The sequence below is a fragment of the Macaca mulatta genome, chromosome 3 (genome assembly GCF_049350105.2).
Source record: "Macaca mulatta isolate MMU2019108-1 chromosome 3, T2T-MMU8v2.0, whole genome shotgun sequence".
Taxonomy (NCBI): domain Eukaryota; kingdom Metazoa; phylum Chordata; class Mammalia; order Primates; family Cercopithecidae; genus Macaca; species Macaca mulatta.
The window spans coordinates 33,597,928-33,619,665 of record NC_133408.1 but is presented as its reverse complement, the minus strand read 5'-3'; the positions used below and the strand labels follow the sequence as shown (position 1 = coordinate 33,619,665).

Sequence of the window (21,738 nt, the reverse complement as noted above, 5' to 3'; positions counted from 1 at the left end):
AAGTAATGGAACCAGTATTTCACCCATAGGTTATTTATTGTACTCCATAGAAACAAAGCCATTATTTACAAATGACTAAAAATGATGCCAAGTAGATGATTATATAAGTGTATATGTTTACTAGGTTCACATTAATGCAAGTGATTTCTCCAAATGAAAATTTACAAATAAAATAATGTGTTCATTATTTACCTTAGTAGTAAAATAAATTTTCTGTTTAAAACAGTGAAGTATTCACTAAACTTGCCTATTTTTCAAAAGACATTTATTCATTATTAGTAAATAGTCAATGATAAGTATTAAATGAGGAAGCAGAAAAAGTAGACAGAAAAAAACAACTTTCAGAATGTATTTGGAATGCTTAACTGTATGCATTTTTTATTTTCTTTATTTTTGATTCTCAATTTTTTTTAAGAAATAGAAATACCTGAATCTCAAATTGAACAGTGCATTATTAAAGAAAGACTGATTGCATTGTTTTGTTTACAAGTCCGTTAATTCATAAACAAGTGCATTTGATAGAAGAAGGCATCTTATGTTTTCTTTGGTGTACACGCGTTTGGATAAAGAAACACTTCCTCTCTTTCTTTAAGTACAATATTATACCTGCAAAGAGGTGGTCTGAGAAAGAGAAAAAGGGAAAGAACAAAAAAATAACTATTAGTAAAAAACAGAGTTGATGTCCTTCTCTCATAAATATTAGAATAGTCCATGCCTGTAACTAGCTAGTTCCCAAAATGTAGGGAGTTGGAACAAATCTATGGGATCATTTCCATTCTATCTCATTTGGCTGTGTAGGGATGAAATAGACATAATGCTTATAAGAAAGAAAAAAATCTGTTTCAACTTCTTTTCTCACTGCCTTATTGGAAAACTCAATTGTATGAGAAAACTTAATTGTATGAGAGGTACAGTTAGATACTGATGCAGTTGAAACTTGAACTCAACTCAGTATCCAGGCCATTCCTTCCATCATGATGGTCACCAGAAGAGAGTCAGGGTGAATCGCATAGACAAAGTTTGCCGAAGCAACTTAATCAATCCTCTTATGCCACCTACTAAAATGGAAATAATAAGTCCTAAAGTATTCTATATCTTGGACAGATTTTATATTTAATATTTCAAGCTTCCCAAGAAGCCAAGTCACTGCAGCACTGTTCACATATTTATAATAAAATAGTAAGACAAGTGTGTTTTCTTTTTTCTACAATTGACTAAAAGCTCATGACCTTATTAGCATAGCATTGAATTATCTTCTATTCATACATATATAATAAATACATATTTTTTGAAATATTCTATATTTTACAAAGCCTCTACAAGCTTTACAAAACAGCTTAGGCAGGTACACAAGGCCTATCAATGTTAAATTTTACCAAAACCTCTGAGAAAAAATAATTTGCTGTCCTTTTACATTGTAAAAGTTCATCTAGTGTCACTGTCATGAATTTTGATATATTTTTTATCTTATGTTTAATAGTTCCTTCTCCCAGGCAATAAAAATAAAAACACTATAATTTTGTGATATATTTTGAATTACCAAGGGAAAATAATATTATATATTTATCTTTCTAATTTCAAAATGCATGTTGAATTTGTACTTCTAATGCTATGCTTACCACACATTACCAAAAATGAGCACATTACATTGATAAAGTATAAGATTGATCTAAAATAATAAAAAAGAAATCAAGTAATAAAATTTTTTAAAATTCAAATACAATCTAGTTTTCTATTTTAATCCATATATATTATATCAAAGTACAAAAAATATATAAGCTTCTTTACTTCAAAAATCTCCTTAAGGCTTTTGCTCAACCTATCACCACATCTATCCATTTAGTATTCTCTTTTTTTTGCCATTAATATAGAGGCCCCTAAATTTGACTTCATTTTTTTATTTATTTGCTTGTTTTAAATTCATAACATTATATGTATTCATTGTGTACATGGTGTTTTGAAGAATAAATACATTGTGGAATGGTTAAATATAGTTAATTAAAATACACATTTCTTAATATAGTTATTTTGCAGCAAGAGCATTCAATACCTACTCTGCATTTTTCAGGAATATAATATTTTGCAGCACGATAAATCATGATAAATCTCTTGAACTCATTCCTTCTATCTAACTGTAATTTTCTATCCTTTGACCAACATCTCCTTAACACCTTCCCCTCCCAACTGCCCAGCCTCTGGTAACCATGATTCTACTCTCTGCTTCTATGAGATCAACTTTTTCAGATTCCACATGTGAGTGAAATCCTACAGTCTTCGTCTTTCTGTGCCTGACTTATTATACTTAACATAATGTCCTTCAGGTTCATTCATGTTGTTGCCAATGATGGGATTTCCATCTTTATTATGTCTGAATAGTATTCCAATTTATAGATCTCTATCATCTATCTGTCTCTATATAGGTGATATATATATACACACACATATATACTATATTTTTCTTACTGCTTCATCCACTATTGAAATCTTAGGTTTATTTTTTATCTTGGTTATAGTGACTAATGCTGTAATAAGCATGGAAGTGCAGGTATCTCTTCAACATACTGATTTAATTTCCTTTGATATATACCCAGCAGTGGAATTGCTGAATCATATATTTATTCTATTTTTAATGTTTTTAGGAACTTCCAAACTGTTTTTCCTAACAACTATACTAATTTACATTCTCATCAGTAGTTATCAACCATTCCTTTTTTCCATGTTCTCACCAACATTTATTATAACTTTTGTCTTTATGGTAATAGCCATTCTTACAGTAGTGAGGTGATACCTCTTTGTGGTTTTAATTTGCATTTCCCTCATGGTTAGTGACATTGAACACTTTTTCATATACCTGTTGGCCAATTGTATGTCTTCTTTTGAAAAATGTCTTTTCAGATCCTTTGCCCAATTTTTAATTAGGTTATTTGTTTTCTTGATATTGAGTTGTTTGAGTTCCTTATATATCTTGGAGATTCATCTCTTATCATATATATACTTTGCAAATAATTTCTCCCATTCTGTAGATTGTCTCTTACCTCTGTTAATTATTTCCTTTGATGAGCATAAGCTTTTTAGTTTAACGTAATCCTATTTGTCTATCTTTGCATTTGTTGCCTGTGCTTTTGAGGTCATATCCAAAATATCATTGTCCAGACTGATATCAAGAAGATTTTCCCTATATTTTCTTCTAGCAAGTTTATAGTTTCAAGTCTTAGATTTTAGTCTTTAGTACATTTGGAGTTGATTTTTTTTTTTTTTTTTTGTATAAGGTATGACATAAAGGTCTAATTTTATTCTTTTGAATGTGGATATACAGTTTTTCCAACACCATTTATTTTTATTTTGTTTTTTTAAAGTAGTAGATTCAGGGGGTACATGTGCAGGTTTGCTACAAGAATATATTGTGTAATGATGAAGTTTAGGTTTCCTGTGTACCCAATCACCCAAATAGTGAATGTTGTACTCAGTAGGTAATTTTTTAATCTACATCCTTCTCCCACTGTAATCTCTTTTAGAATCCCAGTATTGATTATTTCCCCCTGTATTTCCATGTGTACCCACTCCAACACTATTTATTGAAGAGACTGTCCTTTCTCCACTGTGTGCTCTTGGAACCTTTGTTGAAAATTAATTTTTAAATGGGTGAATTTATTTCTAGGCTCCCTATTCTGTTCCATTGGTCCACATCTCTGTTTTTATGCTAGTATTATACTACTTTGGTTACTATAGCTTTCTAATATATTTTGAAGTTATTTGGTGTGATGTCTCTAGCTTTGTTCTTTTTGCTCAAGATTGCTTTAGTTATTTAAAGTGTTTTGTGGTTTCATAGAAATTTTAAGATTTTTTTTCTATTTCACTGAAGAATTTCAATGGTATTTTGATGGAGATTTCATTAAACCTGTAGATCCCTTTGGTTATTATGGACATTTTTAACAATATTAACCCCTCCAAGCTACAAACATGGGATATCTTTCATTTATTTGTGTCTTCTTCAATTTATTTCATCACTGTTTTACAGTTTTCTGTGTAAGAATTGTTAACCTTTTTGGTTAAATTTATTCCTAGGTATCTTATCATCGTATAGCTATTGTAAATATATTTGTGTTCTTGATTTATTTTTCAGATACTTTGCTATATTGCATTTTCAAAGCTATCTTTGAGAATGTTATATTAGTATTTATACATATTCATGTATTTTGTTTTTAAAAATCGAATCATACTCTTATAAAACATCATGCTTTTCTCACCAGGCAATATCTTATGAATCTTTTCATGAATATAAAGAAACATTTAAATATATAAAAAAGAAAAATTAATTCTTGTATATTGATTTTGTATTCTGCAACGTAACTTATTCCTAATATTCTTTTAAAATATTACTTGGATAAGGTTTCCAGCAATAACCAGGGAAAGGAATAGTGCCTGTTTCCACCTGCCATGTGAGAAAACCCAATTCATAGTTCACTGGATAAGGCACACAGAAGGGTCTTCTCTAAGTAGTGGGAATCATTACACCTAGACTGAGCACTTATCCAAGTTAGCTTAATAAATTTTGAAAGCAGGACCTGAAAGGTGTAACCCCAGTAACATTTTGTAGGAATACAAAATATAGAACATTCAATAAGATACATTCACAGCATCTATGATGTAATTGAGAATTACTAAGCATTGCAAAGCTGGAAAATGGACCCATATAAGGTGAAAAATCAACCAATTGAAACCAACCCAGAACTAGCACAAATGTGAGACTCAGCAGATAAATGCATTAAAACAGTTATTATACCTTTACTTCAGATGTGGAGACATGAGAGATACGAAGAGGTGAGAACTATGATGTTTGAGATGAATAATACACTTACGAGATTAAAAGCAGATTAGATATTGCAGAAATAAATCAGTGAACTTAATAACATAGCAACAGAAACTATTCAAAATAAAATGCAAAGAGAAAATAGAATTTTAAAATTAACAAAGCTATCATCACACTGTTGTACTATCAAATATTAGATATTACTTCAAGTAGCCAAAAATACTTAAAATTGGAATCCTCAAAAGGAGAAGTTGTAGAGGAACACAGAAAAAAACTTAAAAAAATGGCTGGAAATTTAGATGAAACTTGATGAAAACTATAAACCCACTGTATTATTCTGTTCTCACACTGCTATACAGAACTGCCCAAGATTGGGTAATTTATAAAGGAAGAGGTGTAATTGACTCACAGTTCAGCATGGCTTGGGAGGCCTCAGGAAATGTACAATCATGGCAGAAGGCCCCTCTTCACAGGGTAGAAGGAGAGAGAATGAGTGCCCAGCAAAGGGGAAGCCACTTTAAAAACTTTCAGATCTTGGCCGGGCTCAGTGGCTCACATCTGTAATCCCAACACTTTGGGAGGCCGAGGCAGGTAGATCATGAGGTCAGCAGATTGAGACCATCCTGGCTAACACAGTGAAACCCCGTCTCTACAAAAAATACAAAAAATTAGCCAGGCGTGGTGGCATGCACCTGTAGTCCCAGCTACTTGGGAGGGTGAGGCAGGAGAATCGCTTCAACCCAGAAGGCAGAGGTTGCAGTGAGCCGAGATCACGCCACTGCACTCCAGTCTTGGCAACAGAGCAAGACTCCGTCTCAAAAAAAAAAAAAAAAAAAAAAGTTCTGATCTCATGAGAACTAACTACCACAGGAACAGGATGAGGGAACCACCACAGTGAATCAATTATTCAATTATCTCCACCAGGTCCCTCCCACAACATGTGGGGATTATGGGAACTACAATCAGACCCATCCAAAATGGCTACAAGCCTGCTTTGAAGATTATTGTTAAGACTAGTGGCTCGAACAAAACAAGGAACCATAGAAAAGACCCATAAAGCACAGGCCCAGGAGAAAAAGCAAGGAAAACAGGAAAAACCTGTCCCACAGACCCTGCCAGAGGAGCTAGAGACTCCACTCCCTTATGTTCCAATTTACCCTTCTCTGGCAAGGCTTAGGCAGGAAGCCGCTCCAGCAGCTGCCTCCGGAGGGTCAGACTCAGAGGAGAGTACCCCCTGCACTTCACTATATAGGGAACAGCCAGGGCCACTGCCTGATAAATCAAAGGAGGAACTCAAGGATGAGGTTGGCCGTCTCTGGTCAGGACGTGCCTGAGTCATGCAGATGCCCCTCAGAGAAACTAGATTTGGGTGGGGACATGGGCAAACCATGTCACCCACAGTTCCAAGAAAGCCAACAAACTTCAAAAAACAAGAAGTATGAAGAAAAATACAGCATGGTACGTCATAATAAAATTGCTCAAAATCAGTGACAGAGAAAAATCTTAAAACGAGCCAAGCAGGAAAGTAGATTATCTTTGGAGCAACAAAGAAAGGATAGCAACAGATTTCTCATTAGGTTCAGTGCATGGTAGAAGATGGCAAAACAACATCCTTAAAGAATTGATAGACCAACCTGACCAACATGGTAGTGAAGAAGGAATTCATGAATTTTACAAGTATAATTAAAGACAAACAAGACATTTTTACTTTTTCCTTCAAAAGCTAAGTGTAGTGTGGCAACCTCCCTGCCCCCTCCCACCCGTAGTCTAAATTAGAGAAGAATACTAACTGCCTGTTTTTCCTTCTGTGCTCAACAAGCCTTATCTGTACTTGCTAGTTGCACATTCCTTGAGGCTCAGCGAGTTCCTGCTTCACCTCCCTAGACCAGCTGCAAAGTTACAAGGTTGATACAGAAACATGGTTTCCCAGGGATGTGGAACATATAGTATAAATAAATGTAAAAGACTGATCAACTGCCTTTGTTCTCACTTCTGTAAGTACGCTTCCTGCCTCACATAGCTCCCACCCACTGACTGCTTAAAAGGTGGTTGCTTTCTTTGCCTGGGGCTCAGACTTTCCCGGATGCCAGTCCAACTGAGCCAGTGATCACCTTTTAATAAAGACCTTTCCTGAACTCTGTTGGGTCTCTCTCATCTCTGATTGTCCCACAGCATTTCTGGGGGCTCATCTGGGATTGGAGATGGCAGGTTTTTGTCTCCTTTGACTATGGGTTATAGCCCCAGGATGTGGGAGATTTGGGACTCTTGGCACCACTGGGTAAGACTTAGCCCAGAAGGAGAACAGCTCTCCCGTGTCTTAGAGTCTTCCCTTGACAACGCAAACGGAACCCACTCAGGAGTTGCAGGAGAGTCACTGGAGCAGCGCGCAGGCAGACTACTGAACCACAGTAAGGGTGGTCCCTAGGAAAGTGTGTCCCATAAGGACAGAAGGGGAGCTTGATCACCTCCCAGGGAATGACCATTTATCCAACCCAGAGCAGCTGGGGGCGGCAGGAGTGGCTTGCCAATTTGGATGAACCTCGTGTCCCCACTCACACTGGAACTGGAAAAAGGGAGAAAATGAGCCAAAAGAGTGGCAAGTGCAGCAAGGTAGAGCTTCCTGGCAGGGTGACAAGAGTGGCTTGCCACTCCAACTGGGTGTGGGTGTGTGTGAACCTACCCGGGATACGAGAGAGGCTTGTTTCATCCGATGAGGAGTCCTGGGGTAGGAGTGGTATGTGTATGTGTGTGAATGTGGGAACCTAACTAGGCTCACCTGGGACACGGGAGATTCTCGTTTCGTCCGATGAGGAGTCCTGGGGTAGGAGTGGTGTGTGTATGTGTGTGAATGTGGGAGCCTAACTAGGCTCACCTGGGACATGGGAGAGGCTCGTTTCATCCGATGAGGAGTCCTAGGGTAGGGGAGGTGTGTGACAGTGTGTGAAAGAGATGGTCTCAGGAGAGGCCAATGTGGGGAGTGATGGAGGAGATGCAGATCTCTTAGAGCAGACTGTGTCCTCCGAAGCAAGTGTGGGATGAGCCAGACCTAGGTCACTGTGTAAGGCCAACAGGATTAGTGTCATGGCTTCACAGCTGTACTTGGGTGTGACCTGACCAAGCAGGGCCCGGACCTCCCATAATAGGACTCGGTCTGGTGAATCTGAGAGTGAAAGTGAGAGTGAAAGTGTGTTGTGAGGGAGGAAATGGAAGAAAAAGCATTGAAGCCAACTCCATTAGAATGTATGTGGAAGAACTTTAAGAAAGGCTTTGATGGTGATTATGGAATGAAGTTAACATCGCAGAGGCTAAGAACCCTTTTTGAGATTGGCCCTCTAATGTAGGGTGGCCAGCTGAGGGAACCATAGATAGGGAAATAATTGGCCGAGTGTTTTGGGTGGTCACTGGGGTCAGACAATAGCCTGGGTACCCTGATCAGTTCCCATACATAGACTCCTGGCTGTGTGTGATTCAGACCTGTCCAAAATGACTACAGGCCTGCTTTGAAGATTACTGTAAGTCTCTAAGGGCTCAAACAAAACAAGGAACCATAGAAAAGACCCACAAAGCACAGGCCCAGGAGAAAGAGCAGCAAGGAAAACAGGAAAAACCTGTTCCTCCAGGCCAGCGGAACTAGAGACTCCACCCCCTATATTTTCCAATTTATCTATCTCCGGCAAGGCTTAGGCAGAAAGCCGCTCCAGCAGCTGCCTATAGAGGGTCAGACTCAGAGGAGAATACCCCCCAAACTTCACCACGTAAGGAAGAGCCAGGGCCACTGCCCGATAAAGCAAAGGAGGAACTCCAGGATGAGGTTGCCTGTCTCTGGCCAGGACGCACTCAAGCCATGCAGATGCCCCTCAGAGAAACTAGAGGACAGATCTATCTAGATGCACAAAATGAGGTTCAAAGAGGAGAACGACTTTATGAGGAGAACAGCTTTATGTTTATTAGTCCTTCTCTACTACAGACATTTTCAACTGTAAACAGCATACTCCCTCCTATACGGAAAAACCCCAGGCTCTTATTGATCTAATGCAGTCCATCTTCTTAACTCACAACCCAACCTGGGCTGACTGCAAGCAGCTCCTTCCGTCACTGTTCAATACAGAAAAACGCTGCAGAGTAATACAAGTGGCTAATAAGTGGCTAGAAAGCAACACCCCAGTAGGCATGGCAGATGTCAAACAGTATGCACAACAGACTTTACCAGTAGAAACTGATCTAGGTTTAGACTGAAATTAGGCCCAAGGACTGCTAAACTTTCTGAGATACTGAGAGACTCTGATACAAGGAATAAAGGATGGAGGGAAAAAGGCAACAAACATTGGAAAGGTTTCAGAGGTTCATTAGAAACCAGATGAAAGCCCCAGTGAGTTCCATGGGAGGCTTTGTGAGGCTTACTAACTCTACACACCTTTTGACCCAGAAGCAGCAGGGAATCAGTGCATGGTTAATGCAGCATTTGTGTGTCAAGCACAAGATGACATTAAGCAAAGTTGCAGAGGCTGGAGGGGTTTGAAGGTATGAACATTCCCCAGCTTACCCAGGTGGCAACCCAAGTGTTTGTAAATCAAGGTGAAAAAGCAAAGTGGGAGGCCAAGTGTAGAGTGAAGGAAAAGGCAGAGTTCTTGCCCACAGCCCTGGTTGAAAGAGACGCTGGATTTGCAAGAGGATGTGAACATGTCATGGATGTGGTCACAGTAGAGGACAAGCTAGGCCAGATCAGGAGACAAGGACAGGTCAAGAAGGTCGGCCTAGACTAGAGAGAGATCAATGTGCGAGATGCAAGCAAAGAGGGCATTGGAAAGATTAATGTCCAGAGAAAGAAAAGGATAAGGGCAACAACCAGAGACAGAATGACTGGACAGAGCCTCCTTCTGCCACTGGGCAAGGCAAAGTAAGATCCAACATGGATCTAATTGGGCTAGCAGAAGCCAATGACTACCTTGAAGACTGAGACAGACCGGGCTCCATCTCATTAGGCCCCAAGAAGCATATGGTCTCAATGGTAGTAGGGGGCTGAAAAATAGACTTTATGGTAGACAGAGGTGCAGAACGCTCGGTTGTGACTCAAACAATTGGGCCATTGTCAAAAGACTATGCTAATATCAGAGCCACAGGTATCACAGAAAAGACACATTTTTTTCAAATCAAAGAGATGTATGACTGGAGACTGAAAAGTCCAACAGAAATTCTTATATTTGTCAAACTGCCCAGTGCCACGACTAGAAAGAGACTTACTACAAAATCTGCAGGCTCAGATCTTCTTTAGTGGAGATATGACCTTAAGCCTAAGGCAAAGAAAGGTTATGGTATTAACACAATCCCCAAAACAGGAATGGAGACTTTATGAAAGTAGTTGCCAGGAGTATGGAAAAAGATACAGTGTGGCTGAAGGAGAAAAACTCTCCACAGACTTAATTCTTAAGTTACCAGGAGTCTGGGCAGAGGACAATCCCCCAGGGCTGGCAGAAAATCAAGCACCTGTCATAGTAGAGCTACTATGAGGAACCTACCTGGTGCAGATCTGTCAGTATAACGTTCCCAAAGAGGCTAACCAAGGGATTGCAAAGCACTTAAAATGGCTCCTTGAATTTGGAATAATAGAGAGGTGTCTCTCCTCATGGAATACTCCCATATTGCTGGTGTTAAAACCTTCTACTGACTGCTGGCCTGTACAAGACTTAAGGGCAGTCAACAAGATGGTGGCTACACTGCATGCTATTATGCCTAACCTATATGCTATGCTTGGACAAGTACCTGCTAGTGCTGCTTGGTTCACATGCTTAGACATAAAAGATGTGTTCTTCTGCATCCAATTAGCCCCTGTAAGCCGAGACATTTTTGCCTTTGACTGACAGAGAGAGACTTCCCTAAGGATTTAAAAACTCTCCAACTATCTTTGAAGAGGCACTAGCCTCACACTTAAAGGCTTTCTTGCCACCTAGCGACCGATGAGTCTTACTGCACTACATAGACGATTTGTTGCTATCCGCACCCACCAGAAAGGAATGTATCCAAGGAACAGAGAGTCTCCTTTGAGTGCTGTGGAAAGTTGGCTATAAAATGTCCAAAGAAAAGGCACAGATCTGTGGCCAAGAAGTTCAGTACCTTGGCTTTTTCATCTCACAAGGGCAGCATGAGGTTGGGCGGGAGCAAAAGGAGACTGTAGCATTCCTCAGCCAGACACAAGGCGGCAAATTCAGGAATTCCTAGGGGCAGCTGGTTTCTGCCGCACATGGATCCCCAACTACTGGGTCCTAGCAAAACCTTTACATGAGGCAATGAAAGGCGGGGGAAAGGAGCCCCTCCCTTGGGGAAAAGAACAGGATATGGCTTTCAAGGAAATCAAGAAAGCTTTAATCCAGGAACAAGCACTAGGGCTGCCAGACATGACAAAGCCCTTTTACCTCTATGTTCATGAAAGAAAAGGAATGGCTACAGTAGTCTTAGTGCAAACGCTGGGGTCATAGAATTGGCCGGTAGCATATTTGTCCAAGCAACTAGACTTTGTGGCTAAGGGATGGCCACCCTGTTTCAAGGCACTGGCCACCACTGCCTTGTTAGCTGAGGATGCTAACAAGCTCACATCTGGACAGAAGCTGATAATTCAGGTGCCCCACACAGTTGTCACCCTGATGGAACAGAGAGGACATCGTTGGCTCTCTAACGGTCGGATGCTGAGATACCAAGGGCTCCTATGTGAGAATCCATACATCACCTTAGAGACTGTGAATACCCTAAATCTGGCCACACTGTTACCAATAGAATATGTGGAACATGGGAAGCCCCCATTATGTGCCCCAGGGTACCACTGCTATGTAGAAACAGTGGATGAAGTCTTTTCAAGCCAGAAAGACTTAAAGGATCAACCCTTAAAAGACCCAGATGTTGAATATTCTACTGATGGAAGCAGCTTCACATCCAAGGGTGTCAGAAAGGCCAGATGTGCCATAGTCACATTAAGCTCGGTGGCCAAGGCCCGCCCCCTAGCGGTAGGAACCTCAGCACGGAAGTCATAATAGCTCTCCCAAGACTGCTACTTCTAGCAAAGGGAAAGTCAGTGAATATCTATACTGACTCAAGATATGCTTTTGCCACCTTGCATGCTCATGGAGCCATTTACAAAGAAAGAGAACTGTTGACTACTGAAGAAAAGGAAATAAAGAACAAGAAGGAAATACAGCAGGTCCTAGAGGCTGTATGGGCTCCAAAGGAAGTAGCAGTCATCCACTGTAAGGGACATCAAACAGGAGGAAGTGATGAGGCTACAGGAAACAGAAAAACAGACAAAGAAGTGAAAAGGGCTGCAATGACAGAAATAACAAAGGAAGAAGAGACTTATGCTATGCCCTTATTAGAGCCTCCCTTTGCAGAGACTCCTAACTACTCATCCAAAGAGAAGGTGTGGTTCACACAGGAAAATGGGAGTTATCAAAAAGGAGACTGGTGGAAGTTGTCAGACGGGAGGCTTGCCATTCCAGAAGCCATTGCCCACCAATTTATAAAGCAGTTTCACCAAGGAACACACATGGGGAAGACAGCTTTAGAAATTCTCATAGGGCGATATTTCTATGTGCCATACCTAACCGCCATCACTCGAGCCATCTGTGAGCAGTGTGTTACTTGCACCCAGAATAACCTAAAGCAAGGGCCTACTCAGACCCAGGAATTCAGGAAACAGGAGCAGTGCCATGTGAAAACCTACTTGTAAACTTTACCAAGCTGCCTCAGGCTGGAGACTATGATACATGTTAGCGTTTGCACCTTTTCAGGATGGGTCAAGGCATTCCCCACCAGGACAGAAAAGGCATGAGAAATAACCAGGATATTATTAAAAGACATTATTCCTAGATTTGGACTGCCTCTAACTTTAGGCTCAGACAACAGACCAGCGTTTGTGGCAGAAGTAGTACAGCAACGGACTCAGATGTTGAAGATTAAATGAAAACTGCATACAGCCTATCACCCACAAAGTTCTGGAAAGGTTGAGAGAATGAACCAGAAACTGAAACAACTGTTGAAGAAGTTTTGCCAAGAGACTCATTTAACGTGGGACCAGGTATTACCCATGGTCCTTCTCTGAGTCAGGTGTACCCCTACTAAATTAAACGGGTATTCACCATTCACCCTATGAGACAGTGTACGGCCGACCACCCCCACTTACATCTCAGGTAAAAGGAAATTTAAGGGAAATTGGAGAACTGGCCCTAAGAAGACAAATGCAGGCATTAGGTGAGGGAATGCAAGAAGTTCAAGGGTGCGTAAGAGAAAGAATACCTGTTAGCCTTACAGATGCAACACATCCCTTTAAACCTGGTAACTCTGAATGGGTTAAACGCTAGAATCCTACCACCCTCGGGCCCTTATGGGATGGCCCCTATATTGTAATCGTGTCTCACCCTACCACTGTTAAAGTTGCAAGTATTACACCTTGAATCCATCATAGCCGACTAAAACCTGCAGCCTCAGTTCAAGATCAGTGGACGAGTCAGCAAGATCCAGATCATCCAACTGGACTGACCTTGTGGAGGAACCAAGGCACAGCAGGAAAAGATGACTGCCCTGCTCCAACCACACCAGAGGCTGGTTGATCAATGCACGGATGAAGCTTGAGGAAACGTCAAGCCCTGTGCTAGTCACACAACTAGAAGCTGACTAGTCTACACATGGCTGAAGCCTGAGGAAGTTGGTGCCAGATAAGTAAATGTGAATTAAATTTGCAAGTGTAGTTATACTATCGCTTATACTGATTGTTTTGCTGTCATGCTATCTTTGCAATTGCTATCAAACTTGTTGCCCAGGAGGATGCCCGTGCATAGTGTAAACTTGATCACACTAGTGACAATAATGCTAAAAGGCACAGGAGGAAACCAAGATAATTGTCATCATTATATAGTGGAAGGTTGGTCTGGTAAAGGTATAACAAAAACCCTGTTATATCAAACTTATTATTAGTGTACAGGAACTCCCCTGGGGACTTGTGTTTATAAGCAAACCAGCTACTCTGTCTGTGACCCAGGTCATGGGCAACCACAAGTATGTTATGATCCAGGCCTCCTACCCTACAACTTCTGGTTTGAAATACAAATAGGGAAACCTTTGTTACCCACATATGCCAATCCTAATGACGTTGGAACTGGGAAACTCAAAAGCAAAACACAGGTATTCCTTTATTCACATAAAGAATCTGTTTCTATATATTTTGATGCCTGTCAGGCTGCACACCTCAGCAACCTAATCTAGGAGAAGTTTGCAAGAACTTAGGACAAGAAAGAGTCAGCACTAAGGCTGCTAAGACCATAATAGGAGAACCAGAAGAAGAATGTCCTGATTGTAACTTTCAATGGACCACACATGAGTTCAACCAACACCTATATACAGGGAGAGTAGCTCTGCTTGCCAGCCAAAAAGTAAAGATTTGTTGTGTGACTAACACATGCAACCCCCTTAATCTGACCATATTAAAGTCAAACATGCCTTTTTGGACAAAAGGACATCAAGGAGAGCTAAGCTTTGATTGAGAAAGAGCAAACCTAGGTGTTCCATTGGTCATTATTAAAAAGACTCAGTGAGCTAAAGTTCAAGTCAGTCCAATGTCACGGTTCAGATTTTTCAAATCCTTCAATAAATATTTTAACCCCAAGGAGCCAAAAGTTCAGATTCCACCAATGTTAGCCAAGAACCTGTTCGCTCAGCTAGCTGAAAGTATTGCTACTAATCTTGGAGTCACCTCATGTTACGTATGTGAAAGTACCAGTATAGGTAACCAATGGCCCTGGAGGCTAGAAAACTAATGCCACAAAATAACTTTACCATACTGGAATTTGTTACAAGGTTCAATGCAAACCCAAGTGTCTGGCTATTAGAAACCGCTATCATTGGAAGATGCTGCATAGCATGATAGAAAAAGACTTTCAAACTCCAGTAGGAGATACAACCTGTTTAGGTCAGCAATATTTTGAAGAGTCTAAGAACAAGATCCAGTGGAGAAGCTTCATAGATAATTCCTCTGTACCAGATTTTAATCCTCTCTCTCAGTTTCCAACGCTGAATCAGTTGTAGTATCAACTAGACACTCCAACTGTTAGGAGAGCACCAGCAGGACTATATTGGATCTGTAAGACAAAAGTCTACCAACTATTGCCCGAGAAGTGGACCAAAGCCTGTGTGTTAGGGACAATAAGACCATCCTTCTTCTTGCTCCCACTGAAACAAGGGGAAGATTTAAGTTACCCGGTCTATACTGAAGAAAGAAAAAGGACCAGAAGAAACATCTTTACTCAGATAAGTACTGTAGAAAAGATAACCACAAACATAAAGAAGGACATTAAGATAGGTAGCTGAAAAGATAACGAATGGCCTCCTGAAAGAATTATCAAATACTATGGGCCAGCTGCATGGGCCCAAGATGGATCATGAGGCTACAGCACCCCTATTTACATGTAAAACTCAATTGTAAGATTGCAAAGCAGTACTAGAGATCATAGTTAATGAGACAGCCCGAGTCTTGGATCTGTTAGCCATACAAGTCACTCAAATGAGAGATGTTTTATACCAAAATAGGCTAGCATTAGACTACCTCCTAGCCGCAGGAGGAGGAGTTGTGGCAAGCTTAATTTTACCAACTGTTGCTTACAAATCAATGATAATGGAAGAGCTGTTATGGAAATTACTGCCAGAATGCGGAGGTTGGCCCATGTCCCAATCTGGACTTGGTCCAAGTGGAGCCCAGACTCATTTTTTGGAGGATGGTTCTCGTGGTTTGGAGGCTTTAAAACTTTGATAATTGGTTTTGTAGCTTTAATTGGAGGAGGTCTCATACTGCCTTGTCTTTTACCTCTCCTTATCAGAAGCATTCAGTCTACTCTTGAAGCAACAGTAGACCAAAAAACTACCACCAAAATGATGGCACTACAAAAATACCAACCAATCCCCTGGGAAGAATATGTGCCTACACAGAAAGAGATAGACGGCTGTGGTGCTCTTTATTAATCTACGTTTACAGCGAGCACCAAAGGGGGGGATGAAAAAGGAATTCAGGAATTTTACAAGTATAATCAAAGACAAACAAGACATTTTTACTTTTTCCTTCAAAAGCTAAGTGTAGTGTAGCAACCTTCCTCCACCGCCAGTAGAATACTAACTGCCTGTTTTTCCTTCTGTGCTCAGCGAGGCTTATCTGTACTTGCTAGTTTCACATTCCTTAAGGCTCAGTGAGTTCCTGTTTCACCTCCCTAGTGCAGCTACAACGTTACAAGGTTGATACAGAAACATGGTTTCCCAGGGATGTGTAACACGTAGTATAAACAAATGTAAAAGACTGATCAACTGCCTACCTACCTTCTTGCATCCAGTAGCTCCTGGCCACTGACTGCTTAAAAGGTGGCTGCTTTGTTTTTCTGGGGCTCAGACTTTTCTGGACACTAGTCCAACTGAGCCAGGTGATCACCTTTTAATAAAGACCTTTCTTGAACTCTGTTCAGTCTCACTTATCTCTGATTGTCCTGCAACAGTGAAACCCGTCTCTACTAAAAATACAAAAATTAGCTAGGCATGGTGGCACGCACATGCCTGTAATCCCAGCTACTTGGGATGTTGAGGCAGAATTGCTTAAACCTGGGAGGTGGAGGTTGCAGTGAGCCAAGATCATTGCACTCCAGCCTGGGAAACAAGAGTGAAACTCTGCCTCAAAAAAAACCCAAAACAGGCCGGGCGCGGTGGCTCAAGCCTGTAATCCCAGCACTTTGGGAGGCCGAGACGGGTGGATCACGAGGTCAGGAGATCGAGAACATGCTGGCTAACAGGGTGAAACCCCGTCTCTACTAAAAAATACAAAAAACTAGCCGGGCGAGGTGGCGGGCGCCTGTAGTCCCAGCTACTCGGGAGGCTGAGGCAGGAGAATGGCGTGAACCCGGGAGGCGGAGCTTGCAGTGAGCTGAGATCCGGCCACTGCACTCCAGCCTGGGCGGCAGAGCCAGACTCTGTCTCAAAAAAAAAAAAAAAAAAAAAAAAACCAAAACAAAACAAAACAAAAAAACCCCAAAAAACACACGTCAAACTAGAATTATATACCCAGAGAAATTATCTTTCAAAGTGAAGATAACTTGAAGACATTTTTAGGCATTAAATGTTGAAAAATTCACTACCAGCACTATACTACAAAAAAACAAGTTTGAGAAACTCCTTCAATCAGAAGTTAAATTATACCAGATGAAAATACACATGTACATAAGAGTTTGAAAAGCACTAGAAATGGTAACTCCTTGGGCAAATAAATAAGCGTTCACTTAATTATTTATATCTCTTCAATAGAACAGCACAAAACCTGGGATGAGAGAAATGTAAGTATACTACTGTAAAGTTCTCATCTTTTATGTGAAGTGGTAAAACTCACATGAAGTTAGACTGTAATAAAGTAAAGTTATAAACCCTAAATAAATCACTAAAATAATAAAACAAAGAATAATAATTAGCAAACTGACAAAAGAGAAAAAATTTAATCATGAAACTACTTGGTTCATCCGAAAAGGTAGACGATGAGGAAAAATGGAACAAAAAACTGATGGACCAAACAGAAAACAAAACAGCAAGATGATAGTGTTTTGTTTTGTTTTGTTTTGTTTTGCTTTGCTTTGCTTTGACACGGAGTCTCACTCTGTCACCCAGGCTGGAGAGCAGTGGCGTGATCTCAGCTCACTGCAACCTCCGCCTCCCAGGTTCAAGCGATTCTCCTGCCTCAGCCTCCCGAGTAGCTGGGACTACAGGCACGTGCCACCATGCTTGTAGTGTGTGTCTGTGTGTCTGTGTGTGTGTGTGTGTGTGTGTGTGTTTTGTGTTTTTAGTAGAGACAGGTCTTCACCGTGTTAGCCAGGATGGTCTCCCTCTGACCTCATGATCCTCCCGCCTCAGCCTCCCAAAGTGCTGGGATAGCAGACATAAGCCACTGTGCCCGGCCAAGATGATAGTTTTAAACCCAACTATATCAGTAGTGAAATTACATTAAAAGATGTAAATATTCTCAATTAAATGGCAGAGATCATCATCATTTTTCATTTGAGACATGAAAATTTTAAGAAAAATGAGATACCTCTACACACCTATTAGAAAAGATAAAATGAAAACCAAACATTTTTTTTAAAAAAAGGCTGGTGAATGTGCGGTTTGGGTTTAGGAGACCATGGAGCTCTTACATTTTGCTGGTAGGAATGCAAAATGTACAGTCACTTTGGAAAAGAGTCTGGCAGTTTCTTATAAAGTTCAACACACATTTACCTTATGACCCAGATATTCCAATTCTAAATATCTATCCAAGACAAATGAAAACTTACGTTCACTTAAAAACCTATATGTCCAATATTAACAGCAGCATTATTTATAAACATCAAAAACTGCAAGCAAACCATATGTCCTCTTACTGGTGGATGGATAAATAAACTGTAGTATATCTATACAGTAGAATACTATTCATCAATAACATGCCATTGACATAAGTAACAACATAGATAAATGTTATGTGTATATGGTTAAGTGAAATAAACAATATTTAAAAGACCTCATGCTATACAGTCAACCCTCTGTATCTATGGATTCTACATCCATGGATTCAACCAATAGCAGATCAAAAATATTTGGAGGAAAAATAGATGGTTGTGCCAGTATTGAACATGTACAGACTGTTTTCCTTGTCATTATCCTCTAAATAATTTAGTATAGCAACTATTTAAATATCATTTATATTGCATTAAATATTGTAAGTAATCTATAGATAATTTAAAGTATAAGGGAGGATATGCATAAACTATATGGAAATAGTACATAATTTTATATCAGTACTTGAGGACCTGTGGATTTTTATATACACATGGTTCCTGAAACCAACCTGCCACAGATACTGAGGAGCAACTCTAATTCTATGTGTATGTCTGGAGAAGTCAAAATTGGGCACAGTGGTTGCCAGCAGGTGGACTTGAAACACAAAAAGCAGCATGAGGAAGTTTTTGTGATTGATGAAAATGTAAATTTTGATTGGGATGGTGATTATATAACTCTCTGTATATATAAAAATCCATAGAACTATACAACAGAAGAATAAATTTTACTATTACATAAAATTTTTGAAAGTAACTTTAACCCAATATTTCTAGAAGTCATCTCAGGTCATCTCTGTCATGCATAATCCCTCTCAGCCTAAGGTCAGAGGTCCTACTCTACTGGAAGAACCTAGAAGGAGAGCTCTGTTGTTGTCTCTATCACAGTTTGTTATGGAAAGATAATTACTTGTTGAGTGCACGCATAGTTTAATCTGGACCATAAGGCATCACATTTTTATAACTCACATGCCCAATAATTAGAAGTACTAAATCTCACTAATTGCACATTATCTGTATGGACAGATCTAAATAGGAAAAGCAGATAGATGGTTTCAGCAATGATGTAGGTAATTAAACTTAAGCATACATTCATCCAAACATCTGTTAGCATCTCCAGCCAGCACGGAATGTAAAGAGTTTTGCTCAACAACTACGAAATGTATTTTAGTACTTTTTTCCCCAGAGTAGAAACAAGTGCATCCAGATCTCATAAATTTAATAAATTTTCATAGTTTATCCATGTTTAAATTTTACATAAAAATTAAAATTACATACTTGTTCTGTTTTATTTTGCTCTGTTGCATATCCAAATGACTTCACCTTTTTTTACCTAACATATGAATCAGTAAAATATAATATTTCTCTATGTAAAAATGATTAAGAAGACAGTAAGACAACTAAAATATGGACAGACCTGTTTGTCTCTTCCCTTTCCTTTCTCTTTATAAGTGGCTAAGAAAAAGAAATGTATGCAGAGAACAATGATTGTGTGCTCACCAACATTTTGTACCAAGGTGTAAATATCATAACCCGAGATAGAAGATGTAAAAATGTTCCTCCTCCTTGATGTCTCTTCTATGCATATATAAAAATGAAATTGTCTAAAATGAAGATAGTTACATATGCATAGATATTAACTGTTTATGGTAAAACAAACTTTGGGAAAATGAAGGATCCAATAATAAAGGACTAATTAAATTTAATAATCCACAAAAGATAGAATACAATGCAGCCATTAACTTAGAAAAAAATGCTTACGACCCAGTTCGTGATATAACATAGCACAAATAACGTTGTGTTCACCTTGTTTTCTATGTGAATAATGAGCCTTGAAGATACTGCAGTGTCAGCTGAATGATGTATACACACAGACACTGTGTCATATAATGTAAAAAATTAAATGCATGCTTCAACTGTAACGTGTGTTTATGAGTAAATATAACAAAATATTAACAATTACTATCTCTTAGTTGTAGAATTACATATGAATTAAAATTTCCAAATCTTCCACAATGGGAATAATTGACTATATTTCTTATTGAAAAACCTATGTTATTTTTAAAATAATAATAACTAAAAACAAAAGAAAAATAAAACAAGGACAAATTAAAAACTCCAAGGAAGGTTTTAGTTTCAAATCATTGCAAAGGTGCTTCTGAGCTGAGAAACCTTAGCCTATGTATCAACTCTGGATTTCTATTTCTTAAACTAATAGAGAGGATAGCTCATAGATTTGTTGCAAGGACTGAAAAAAATAGCATTTGTAATGTAGTATACACTAATTAAATGTTTCTACTGTTACTCATCTAGAAAGCAGTTCACTAATATAAAATAATTATCAAGGATATATCCTTAAAGATGCCTAAATAGTCAAAGAAATCATCAATGTTAGGTACACAATATATCTTAAATCATGTGTGTCATCCAAGGCATGCATCTTGGAGAAAACTAAAAATTCCTTGCTTACATATTAGTTCTCTATAGGAAATAATTAAATTCACTTTGGGGTAGATAACTGTAAAGATAAATTCTACTTTAAGAGGTAAAATTGCAATCAACACAGATTTTATTATCTAACTTTCTTAGTCAACTGTACTCAAAGCCTTCCTATATCCTCAACAACTCTCCTGGGTGAGAGTATTGATCATTGTAGTTCTCAGACTGAGAAGGGTAGAAGAAGTGAATAAAGAGTTTGAACAAGATGTTTAGAAAGTAGTAATAATATATTTTTTCAAGAATCTAGGAGTATTTATATAGTTAGAAAAGGAGGCATAGTTTCATAGAATTATTTGGAATAAGGAATTTTGTTGATGAATTGTTTCAACAAAATAGACAAGTATGTTTTATGTAAGTATGACATGGTCAGTCTGTTCATTGAGCTGTGTATTTATAGATAAGAGAAGGCATAATGAAAGTCAAATTGGGGACCAATCAGGGAAGGGAAGAAAAATGAGAAGAAATGATTTAGCACCTAATATTAACTAAACACTTTACATATATTATGCCACTGAAAATAAATATACAGAATGGCAAGACAAATATAGAAAGAAAAGCAACCATTTTATGAATGAGAATTATTGAAGGTATTTTTATATATTTGCAATATATCTTAATCAAATTTTGTTAAGATGTGTATTGATTATTGAATACTTGGGTAATAACTATAATTGTGTCCCACAACAGTTAGTGAAAATATATGTGTTGTAATTTTCAGGATTTCAAACTAAAAAATTCTTAATTAAGTTGTGTACCCAATTATACAATTACCACCTAGAATTATGTCATGACAACTTTTAGGCAAACTAAAGAGAGAATCATTTATTTTAATTATTTGTATTTTAAAATTCTTACATAATGTAACTGTAGAAAAAAATATTAATAAAAACAGTTTAGTGTGATGGAAGAATGAAGTAAGAAAAAAGAAAAAATCATAATTTTAAAAGTTGATTGTGAATTAAAATATCCCTTAATATAAGTAAAATGTTGATTTTTTAAAAATACCTAAGTATAATAATCTTTATTTTCAATAATGACTCTAATTGTATTTTTTTTTAA

The 21,738-nt window shown here is 38.7% G+C and overlaps 1 protein-coding gene across 2 annotated transcripts in view; it reads right to left on the bottom strand.

The window, feature by feature from the left end:
* Positions 1-250: 250 nt before the first annotated feature.
* Positions 251-21,738, bottom strand: part of LIPI (lipase I) — a 103,581-nt gene continuing 82,093 nt past the window's right edge. For both annotated transcript variants that reach the window (XM_028845411.2, XM_077995895.1), the window contains one exon: positions 251-621. In XM_028845411.2, the coding sequence (XP_028701244.1) occupies positions 534-621 (88 nt within the window). In that variant the 3' untranslated portion in view covers positions 251-533. The remainder of the gene's footprint in view (positions 622-21,738) is intronic.